The 11,589-nt window shown below is 39.9% G+C and overlaps 1 protein-coding gene across 1 annotated transcript in view; it reads right to left on the bottom strand.

Moving 5' to 3' along the window:
- Positions 1 to 415: 415 nt before the first annotated feature.
- NUP160 (nucleoporin 160) overlaps positions 416 to 11,589 on the bottom strand; it is a 49,027-nt gene continuing 37,853 nt past the window's right edge. The window contains exons 28-36 of the mRNA XM_080817741.1: positions 9,753 to 9,913; positions 8,106 to 8,166; positions 7,240 to 7,350; positions 6,940 to 7,063; positions 6,328 to 6,429; positions 5,126 to 5,267; positions 3,161 to 3,286; positions 2,128 to 2,232; positions 416 to 1,494 (exon numbers count right to left, since the gene is read on the bottom strand). Of these exons, the coding sequence (XP_080673867.1) occupies positions 1,405 to 1,494; positions 2,128 to 2,232; positions 3,161 to 3,286; positions 5,126 to 5,267; positions 6,328 to 6,429; positions 6,940 to 7,063; positions 7,240 to 7,350; positions 8,106 to 8,166; positions 9,753 to 9,913 (1,022 nt within the window). The 3' untranslated portion in view covers positions 416 to 1,404. The remainder of the gene's footprint in view (positions 1,495 to 2,127; positions 2,233 to 3,160; positions 3,287 to 5,125; positions 5,268 to 6,327; positions 6,430 to 6,939; positions 7,064 to 7,239; positions 7,351 to 8,105; positions 8,167 to 9,752; positions 9,914 to 11,589) is intronic.

Here is an 11,589-nt window from a genome sequence, read left to right as displayed (position 1 = left end):
ATGAACTGCCACCATGGAAACCACTGCTCTGATGAACAACACAAGTGGGTAAGTTTCTGGAACAGGACCAGGCTCAAAATACTTCTTGTTCTCCAAAATAGCTCAAAAAGAGGATTTGATTATTTTTCAGACTTTGGGTTAGGGTCTATTAGACTCATGAAAACATCAGGGCACATAGTGAGTGTGGATACATGTTCTGTGAGATCTTTCTCTTGGTTTTATATGTGTATATTTGGTTATATATGTGTATTTCTTGCTAAAGTTGGAAGCTACAGGTTTATAGAACTCTGGCTGGGTAAGGGCTTTCCCAGTCGCTCATTTCATCAAACACTTCATATTAATCATGGCACAGCTAAAATGAACGAAGAACCATACATCTCAATTATCTACCAGTAAATGGTACCATAGTGAAGCTCACATTGTTATTTAAAATATATAATGTAAATATGGTATTGACAGTATAAAAAGTAAAGGCTATGGAAAACTCAAGAAAGGTCAAAGGGCATATAAGCAATATACAGATCATTTCCTTAAAAGATAAATTTTAATATACAGAATAAAATCCAAGATTTTGTTTTTCACCTTCCCCAAAATTTGCGGGCATGACTTCTGAATCTGACCAGGAAAGTTTACATTTTGGTCCAATACATTATTATACAAGTAGTATGATCAAGTCCGGCTTGATTATCATAAATCATAGAAATCAACAGAATTTACCTTCAAAATTGGTTATTTTTATAGATAAAATTTCCAATTTTTTTCTTAGCTAAGAGTTTACTCAACTTTAGCCTCAGAACCAGATTCAAAATAAGGTATCTGCTTTGACAGCTGGTCATCATTTTAGGTTTAATCTATGCAAATTGTTTAATACTTTATTGAAGATCATACAAAAACTCCACAATAAATAATGAAAAGAGTATGCAAAATCATTAGCCTCTGTTTGCAATACAGAAAATACATGTCAGTTCTGGACCAAAATAACTCCATTGAAATACAAAAAGTGATAGGGAAAAATGGAAGGATTTGCAGTGACAGCTTCTGGTGGGTAGCTACAACCAACCAACCACCATCGGCTATTTTGGAAAGTGAGGGTGGGTTTTAATTTGCAGATAAAGAATGTCTTCGGTAGTTTAAAAAAATAGAAACTCTAAAAAAGCTCGTGAATCATATACAAAAGCAGCTGTTTGAGACCAAGGTTGAAAACCAGAAATTGTGTGTTAGCACCGCCAGCAAGCACAGGTTCTGTGACTCATCTGCCCTCCTCTCTTGCACAGAATGCAGACGTGATGTTGTATACATCATTTACAGGTATAAAAATTGTCCTGGAATACAGGCTTCCTGTAGGGTAAAGTCTTAAGCCCTAAGAGGCACCAAGCGGTTACAAAGGCTAAGCAACCGTCCGGATCACAAGTTCCGACGATATAATAAATCCCGTGTTGCCTTATCAACTTTTTGCTGGTAGTCCTCCAATTTGTCAAGTATTTTCTGGGATAGCTGTAGGAGAAAAGAAGGGAATCATTATAGAATAGGTCAAGGACTAAAAAAAGACAGAAGTTTTTAAGCACTTTGATTTCATCAACCAGCCTCCCCCTTATAATGATGTTCGCTGCTCTGCTTCATTTACTCAACATTCAGTACAGGGGTCTGCACTGTGACTACTGATAAAATTGGACTTCTCTGTTAAATGCAGTACCCCAATCCTGTTATCCCAACGAGTCTTCTAAACATGCAAATCACACCAGTTTTTTTTTAAATTTAAATTCAACTAGCCAACATATAGTACATTATTAGTTTCAGATGTAGTGTTCAATGATTCATTAGTTGCCTGTAACACCCAGTGCTCATCACAGCATATGCCCTCCTAAATGCCCATCACCCAGTGACCCCCCACCACCCCCACCCCACCCCAATATTTTAATAAAAGCATTACAAGCTGTCTTCTCAGAACCAGAGAGGCTACATCTGGCTTAACTAATCATTTTGTAAAGGGATTGGGCCAGCATGTTAAGGGCAACAAATGGCTTCTGCTCTCCCCTTAACCCTTGAGAACTGAAGAGCAAGCTCTGGGAGTAAGTGGTAGTACAAGGGCTTACGGAAGACCCACGCCTCACGAGAGGACAGACTTACAGCAATGTTGTGACTATTGGCGCTGTTCTCTCCCAGAGCCTGGAGAAGCTGGTCAATGGAAGAGTAAGGGAGCCACACCATTGGAGCCGTTGCAGACAGTGGAAACTGAAAGGGAAAACATCTACTATTTGAAGAAAATCTCAAAAGCGGACCATTTCTTCTGGGCAGTTAGTTTCACAGGTTTGAGTAACATAAAATTCTTTATTTTTTTTTTTACAATAAGAAATTGCACATACACGCACACGGACACACAATTGTACAACTCCCCCCCACCCACCTTGCTTCTCTTTTCAACTGGGAAACTTGTCCTTTTCTCAGTTAAATCAAATGTATGTATGTATGTATTTATTTTCATATGTATTTTTAAATTCATGTCGCCTCTTGTCTTTAAGGAGCCCTAAAGCCTAGTAAGGAAAAATGAACTAAAAAAAAATTCTTAATGTCAATGAATGAGACTATTTACAGTCTGAAACTTAATTCCAATTATCTGGGGAAAAAAGTTTAAGAGAAAGCTCACCTTTCAGAGTTCTCAATACTTTCCTGAGGTAGCTTAAGAGCTTGGCTTTGTAGTTAACTAGACCTAGATTTTAGACCTGGCTTTTCTATTTACCATCTGTGTGAACTTTGGCAACTTACTTAACCTTCGAGTCTCTGTTTCTTCATGCGTTTAAAAAAAAAGGGTTAAAATAATCTCTCAGAGGTGGCTGTAAGGATTAAAGGAGAAAACACTTGCAGAGACTCAGCACAGTCTTTGGCACACAGAAAAGAACACTTTGTTTTTAATTACTTAACTCCTCCGAATACTAACTAAAGCTACATTCCTTTGATGGCGAAAAATGAAATGTATTCCCGTTTTATAAACAGGAAACTGGAGACCCCTACAGTGCCAGTTCTTGATCGTGGAGAAAACTAGTCGTATAACTACAAAGAGTAAAGGTTAAATCCACTGTCCTATAGTTCAATTTACTTTCACATCCTGACTTTATTAGGATGATAAAGTCAGAATTAAAAAGAAACATGCATACATGCCTACCTCAATTCCAAAGTATTGATGTCCTTTCCCCAATACAGCATCTACATATTCTGAAACCAAATCCACAGCTTCTTCTAAAAGGTCATAGTTTAAGTACAAACGGAGCAACTCAGCAGCATCAACCTTCTGTAAAAAGTCAGAGATTAAGAATATCTACCTATTTCCATGTTACCTGGGCAATAACTGAAGGATGCTGTGTGTCTAATTCCCTGGCATTTATACTTCTCAATATAAGTAAATGAGCATTTGAGTTTCCTTATCTTGGGATAAGGGCTGGATTCCTAAGAGCCCAGTCACTTCTGGGTACCTTGTGAGACTTTATCTTGTTAAGTGGCCTTCCTGCCCTGTTTTGTGATCTAAGGCACACTTTATTTATTTATAAATTTTTAAAGATTTTATTTGTCAGAGAGAGAGAGGACAGAGAAAGAGCATAAACAGGGAGAGGGAGAAACAAGCTCCCTGCTGAGCAAGGAGCCCAACACAGAACTGGATCCCAAGACCCTGGGATCATGACCTAAGCCGAAGACAGACGATTAACCGACTGAGCCACCGAGGCATCCTAGATGCATTTTATTTAACACTTTTCTACTTTAGTTTCCACAGTAGTTGTAAAAGTCAACATACCTTTTCAGAAATGCTGAATACTAAAGAGCAATATATTCACATTATTCTCAGAAATACATGAATGACAAATGCAAAAGAAGTTTAAAGAATTAGGGGCGCCTGGGTGGCTCAGTGGGTTAAAGTCTCTGCCTTCGGCTCAGGTCATGATCCCAGGGTCCTGGGATCGAGCCCTGCATTGGGCTCTCTGCTCAGCGGGGAGCCTGCTTCTCCCTCTCTCTCTGCCTGCCTCTCTGCCTGCTTGTGATCTCTGTCTGTCAAATAAACAAACAAACAAACAAACAAACAAAATAGAAGTTTAAAGAATTATCAACTTTAAATACCTGAGTTAGGGGCACCTGGGTGGCTCAGTCGGTTAAGTGTCTGCCTTCAGCTCAGGTCATGATCCCAGGGTCCGGGGATCGAGCCCCACATTGGGCCTCTTGCTGAGCAGCGAGCCTGCTTCTCCCTTTCCCTCTGCCTGTCTGCCTGCCACTCCCCCTGTTTGTGCTCTGTCTCACTGTCTCTCTGTGTCAAATAAATAAATAAAACTAAACAAAAAAACAAACCTGAGCTAAATTTGTTTAACTCAGGGTGAAACAAAAGTGATTACAACTTGGGTTTGGAAGGGCTCTACTAATTAGGTAATAATACTTTCTATATTCTGATTTGATCACAGTCCTTTTACCAGCTTAATTGCCTTTTCTACTTTCTAACTTAAACAAATAACACCCCCCCCCCACAAAGCAGATAAACTTTCCTGATTTTAAGCTTTACAGTCTCTTTCCCTACCCCACCCAATGTATTTCAGATATAGTTTTCAAACTTAAGCATGCACTGATTCAAATTACAAGCTTGTTAAAATACAGATCCCAGATCCTAGCTCCAGATTAATTTGAATGTTTAACTGTGGAATGGGGCGCAGGAATCTGTATTTGAAGAAGCCCACTACCCAACTAATTCTGAGGTAGGCAGTCCAAAAACCCATTTTTGACAAAAACTTAAACCCTATTGTGGTTTTGAGAAAACTACTCTACTCACGTCTATGAATTTTTTGAGTAACAGTAAATACTGTGTCACACGTATAGTCATTGTTCTAAGTATATACTCACTGTTCTGTGAGCAAATAAGCAAGCATTAATTTAATCACTAACCCGCAGAACTTTAATTCTAAACACCCAGTACTCCATACGAAATTAAAGTTAAGCTGTTCTTAGTGTCTTTAATTAATACTGAGAAGCTGCCCAAAGCATAGGTCAGTGTATTTCCATAAATTATCACCTTTTCTTTTTAATCATCTCATGAAATTTATTCTTAATTGTAAAGATCAGTTTCTTACTCTGTACAAATTAAGATACCATTTACCTTGTAACTGTTTATAAGCCAGTTAGGCAGAGGCACTCCGTGAGACAAGAGCTTGTTGATTACACAGTGGTGATATAAGTTATTCTGGACTTTGTACCTTTCCAGGTAAGTCGATAATAGTCGCCATGCTTCATCTGTAGCACTTGAAGAAAGCAGAAAGGACTAATGAGTTCTAGATTCCTTTTTTTTTTTTTTTAAAGATTTTACTTATTTATTTGACACAGAGAGAGAGCATAAGCAGTGAGGAGTAGCAGAGGGAGAGGGAGAAATAGTCTATAGTCTCCCCGCAGAGCAGGAAGCCTGATGTGGGGCTCGATCCCAGGACCCTGGGATCATGACCTGAGCTGAAGGCAGAGGTTTAACCAACTGAGCCACTCAGGTGCCCTGAGTTCTAGATTCTTAAAAGATATTTACAGCACCATTCAAAGCATGTATTTACAAGGAAAAAAAATCTTTAGAGACTCACAACTGAATTGTTAATATAACTAAATGGCAACTAATATTATTAGGGTCAATGTGGTTTAGGGATAGTATTAGAAACCAAATGACTTGGATTCTATTTCTCTCCCACTAACCGCATCTTTTCTTGACTACACACTTCGACTAACTTCTTTGTTCCAGATCCCTAAAACAAAGAAACTGGCTCAGATCACTGTTTCCAAGGCCAATCAAGCATTAGACTCATGTAGAAGTTCTGTTTTAGAAGATGAGGGTGATGTATCTGTATTTTAGTAGTGATATTGGTGTGCTAATTTAGGTACTGAAAACTAATGTCAGGGGCGCCTGGGTGGCTCAGTGGGTTAAAGCCTCTGCCTTCGGCTCAGGTCATGATCCCAGGGTCCTGGGATCGAGCCCCGCATCGGGCTCTCTGCTCATTGGGGAGCCTGCCTCCTCCTCTCTCTCTGCCTGCCTGTCTGCCTACTTGTGATCTCTGTCTGTCAAATAAATAAATAAAATCTTAAAAAAAAAAAAAAAGAAAACTAATGTCAGAGCACCTCCAAATTGTAAAATGTTCCAATTCTAAAGCACCAAGCTGTGCAACAGAAACCGTAAAATTCTATTAAAGGGAGGGAAGTTTTCTGAAGGTGAAGGTAAGAGAAGGATTCTAAAGAAGCGGAAGTGCATTCAGTAGACACTAGGGTGCACGAGGGAAGTATCTGGAGGGTAAGCCCTTTTGGGGCGGATGAGCACCAGGGCTGTACCTAGACTCCTTAGTGGTGATGACAGATGAGAGCTGATTGGCTGCTAGCCAGGACCACGCTTCTGCTTGCGCCACCTCGCCCCCCAACTGCAACTTGATGCATCTGCAATGAAAACGTTTCCACACATGGTAAACTGACTTGCTGAAAAGAACCACATTCTTTTGTTTCTAAAACCAGAGATGAGATGGTAACTTTAGCTCCAGTCTGCCGCACCTTCCTCAGAACCACACAACTGGATGACACTGGTGTTAGGGGGTCATTTACTTCCAAAGGAAAAATTCTGAAAGTTAAATATTTAGGTACAAGGCATTATTAAAAATGAAGAGAACATACGCCTTTTCTAAAAAGGACACCACTATTTAGGCTACATATCCTACTATCTTGTGGGAATGTGGGCCTAGGGATGCCAAATTTTTGGCTTCTCAAGAGAAGCTATAAATCAAGATTTTAAAAAAATTATAACTAAAAGAAATTTTAAAAAGTCACTGTGGTGGGCTAGAAAAAACACTTCTTTAAAGCACAGCTGGCTGTGACCACTGGTTCACGCTGGGCAGCAGTGCAATATTTCTGCATTAGAAAATGAAGACAACAGAAAGACAATTTCATACATACTTGAAAGCAAGTCCCTCGAAGACTGGCGTTAAGGGGAGCTTAAAGGTCTGACAGAGTGATATGGCAGTGTCAAAAAGGCCAGCCTGAACCAAGAGAGAGACCATCTCTTCTGCTGATGAACTTCCTGTGGAAATAAAAAAGAGTTATTTAGTGGCAAGTGGTGCCTGCCGGTGACCTGAAGTGGCCTTTGGGGACAGGTCTCTCCAAGGAGCAGGGAGAGGCGCTTGGCCCGTCTGGCATGCTGGTCTAGCACACTGTGTCTAGCCTGCTGTCTGAGTCCTCAGATTGCCGCGTGACTACCTGCAACCGCAACTGCCGATGGGTCGTGCTGAGCTAGAGTGAGGCGAATGCGGGCCAAGGAACACTCTTTCTCGAGGTCGCCCAGTTCCAGAATTTCAATCTGCCGATTGGCTAGAAACCAAAGGAAAATATGTTTGATTCCCAAAGTGCAAAGGAAGTGCCTATCATCACTGCCTATTAACTCAGCCTGTCAATCCCCACTACACATTAAGTAGTTCAACGTCAATTCCAAGGGCACCGGAAGGAAATGGCGGGGGGGAGAAGGAGGGCTCCATAAAAGTGAACTTAAAAATAAAGCAAAAGCCCTGCTTCCAGCATGCAGCTCAGTTAAATCAAGCTACTCCAGTAACAACAGCTGCAGCTGAGGAGATGCTTACAATGCATTTTACACAGAATTTCATTTAACTATTACAACTCAGAAATGCTATTACTGGGTCAGAAAGAAAGGAACATGCCCACAGTGAGAGAGACAGAATTAAGGGTTGATGTGTCCAACCCCAGAGCAGAATTAGGGTTGGTGTGTCCTAGAGCCCAAGCTCTTTGAAGAGGAATATCACGTCTCCATGGTTATATCCAAAGAGGCTGCTAAAACAAGTTTGATACTATGCTGATTTAAATACAGCAAACAACACTCTTTAAAGCATTTTCATTTGTCATACAGCCATATGAAGTTTTCAAAGAGCAACCAGACAACTTTTAGCTGGTTAAAATACTGAAAATAAGTTAAAAGAAACTTTACAGTATTTTTACATTGCCCTACATATTACAATCACTATATAAAACCAAACATTTAATACAGATAATACTATAACACAACTACATAATTACTGCTTAAGCCAAGAATCCACAGGAGACCCCCAACTCACTTGGAGCAGCTGTGCATTCTCCATCATGATTCCTCTTAGGGGATGCTCCAGGACGATCATACTGAGAAGACAAAACAAGTGATTAAAAGTTAATGAAAAGTTGAAAAGTTAGTATAGTTGACCCCTGAACAACATGAGGGTTAGGGACGCCAATGCCCTACATAGTTGAAAATTTGCATATAACTTCTGACTCCTCCAAAAACTTAATACTTAATAGTTTGCTGTTGCTGTTGTCTGGATGCCTTACCAAGAACATAAACTCTCATTAACATATATTTTTATGTTATCTGTATTATATGCTGTATTCTCACAATAAAGGAAGCTAAAGAAAAGAACATGTTATTCAAAAAATTGTAAGAGAAATACATTTACATTTTTAAATAGATTCCTTAAAAATTTATTTATTTAGACAGAGAATGTGTGAGTGGGGGCAGAAGGAGGAGAGGGAGAATCTCAAGCAGATGCTGCGCTGAGCCCAAAGTGGAGCTCGATCCCATGAATCTGAGATCATGACCTGAGCTGAAATCAAGAGTCTGGCGCCTGACTGAGCCACCCAGGCGCCCCTACATTATTCCATTTATTGAAGACAACTGTGTGTAAGTGGACCTGCACAGTTCAAACTCGTGTTGCTCGAGGGTCATCTTTATCTAATTTTGATATTACTAACTCAATATTTGTGATCCAGAGCTTTCAGGCTTAAATTCTCTCTACATAAATTATGTTTATTTCAACTAGCATGGCACTTACAAAGGTACCGTAACTATCAAAGGAATGGAGTTGTTTGCCAAGTTGGCCCACTTAGCTAGTTCTAACAGTTACTGGGTCTAAGGATGTTGACTTAACCTCCATATAAACCACCTAACCTTCCTTGGTTCCAGAGTTATATTCTCCACCACAGACCCTGGGAAACAGCCTAGTACATGCACGAATGATATACAACATGAGTAGCTGCACACATATGACGCCATCAGCATTTTTAAAAAGTGTAAAATAGTTATATGTAGATGGAATTAACAAAAACGAATGAAATAAAAGCAGCTACCATTTACTGAGCACTTAAAAAAAAAAAAAAGATTTATTTATTTATTTGATAGACAGAGATCATAAGTAGACAGAGAGAGAGGGAGGAAGCAGGCTCCCTGCCAAGCAGAGAGCCTGATGTGGGGCTCGATACCAGGACCCCGAGACCATGACCCGAGCCGAAGGCAGAGGCTTTAACCCACTGAGCCACCCAGGTGCCCCTACTGAGCACTTTTTGCAGGCCAGGCACTGTCATTGTTCTAAGCAATCTACATGAATTACCTCATTTAATACCCAAACAATCCCATAAGGCAGATATCATCATCACCATGATCATCCCTATTTTATACAAGAGGATAATTGTGTAGCAAAAAATTAAGTAATTTGCTTGAAGTTAGGTCTAACTCAAAACCATTCTGCAGGTACTTCTTCCTACAATAATTCTAAACTTGAGAACTAAAGGGGTGGTAATATATAACAAAGGAATTGCTGCAAAAATAGATGAAGCTCACAAATATCCCAGCAGAAATTTTAAACAAAATGAAACAAAATGAGGTGATAGCTTCAAAAGGACCAAGCCAAGTAAGTGAAATGATCCCCAAACTCCAAGGTGGAAAGCTTTCATACCACTGCACCAGATGCTGGGTGTACAATCCATGCATATTCTGGACGAATAAGTCGTAAACAGTTAACAGCAGCCAAATAACAGTTGCCTTGTTTCTCAAGTCCCCGCAGAGTTCGAACCTCTCTGCCAAGACGCATTCCGTACTCAAACATCACTGTACCAGCTAGGAGGCAATAATAAATTAAACATCAGAATTTCAAAAATGTGTTTTAGAGGGATGCCTGGCTGGCTCGGAACAGCATACAGCTTTTAAGTTTCAGCTCCATGTTGGGTGTAGCGATTACTTAAAAAATAAAATCTAAAAAAAAATGTGGTTTAGAAAATTTGTTATACTTACCAAATATTAAAACGTAAAACAAAACTGATTTAACTTAAAACCACACAAAAATCATGTGTTGGTGAGGATGTGGAAAATATGGAACTGCTGTACACTGCTGGTGGGAATGTAAATTGATGTAGCGGCTATATAAAACATTATGGCAGTTCCTCAAAAAATTGAAAATGGGACTACCTTACGATCAGCAATTTCATTTCTGGGCATAAAGCCTGAAAACTGAAAGCAGGGTCTTGAGGAGATACTTGTATGCCCTTGTTCACAGCAGCCATTACTCATAATGGCCAAGATGGGGGCAATCCAAGTGTCCATTGATGGATGGATAAACAAAATGTGACATATACATATAACAGAAGAAGGAAGCAATTCTGTCACATACTATAACATGGATGAACTTTGAAGATTATTAGGCTAAGTGAAATAAGCCAGTCACAAAAAGACAAATAAGATATGATTCTAGTAGCCAAATTCACAGAGACAGAAAGTAGAATGAAGGTTGCCAGGGGCTGGAGGAGGTCAAAATGGGAAGTTGTTTAATGAGTTTAGTGTTTCCATTTTGCAAGATGAAAAGTTCTGGACATTGGTTACACAGTAATGTGAATATACATAACACTACTGAACACTAAAAATTGGTTGTTATTTATGTGGGTTTTATTACAATTAAAAAAAAGAAAAAAATCTGTAAATTTTATTTCTGACATTCATTCATTCATTCCTTTTTTTTTTTTTTTTAAGATTTTATTTATTTGAGAGAGAGGAGAGAAAGAGAGAGCAAGCATGAGAGGAAGAAAGTCAGATGGAGAAGCAGGCTCCCTGCTGAGCAGGGAGCCCAATGTGGGACTGGATCTGGGAATCCAGGATCATGACCTGAGCTGAAGGCAGTCACTCAACCAATTGAGCCACCCAGGCGCCCCACTCATTCATTTTACAAGTGATCTCAACACCCAACGTGGGGCTTGAACTCATGATCCTGAGATCAAGAGTTGTAAGCTCTACCAACTGAGCCAGCCAGGTGCCCCTACTTCTAACTTTTAGATACTACATTCCCAGATAGTACAAAAGACTAGTTTAGAGTGCTAGTTTCAGCCACATTTTTACCTAATTCCACCCAGTGCAACCAAAAAATGTTTGGATGCTCTGCTCATGAATGAATTATCTTTACAATACTTGAGTCACATGGGCTGAATGAGATACTGAAAAATACCTTGTTCTGAGGCAGCACGGGACTCCAGAAACCAAACAGCATTTAACATTTTAGTTTTTTTTTTAAAAGATTATTTTTATTATTTATTTGACAGAGATCTCAAATAGGCAGAGAGGCAGGCGGGGGGAGGGGGGACGCACGGGGATGGAGGCTCCCCGCCCAGCAGAGAGCCCGACGTGGGGCTCGATCCCAGGACCCTGGGACCATGACCCGAGCTGAAGTCAGAGGCTTTAACCCACTGAGCCACCCAGGCACCCCTTTCTTTTAGTTTTTAAATGAAATTATTTTTCATTCCAACAGT

The sequence above is a fragment of the Martes martes genome (assembly GCF_963455335.1).
Source record: "Martes martes genome assembly, chromosome: 10".
In the NCBI taxonomy this organism is placed as follows: Eukaryota; Metazoa; Chordata; class Mammalia; order Carnivora; family Mustelidae; genus Martes; species Martes martes.
The sequence above is the reverse complement of the archived record's forward strand: the minus strand, read 5'-3'. Positions and strand labels throughout refer to the sequence as shown.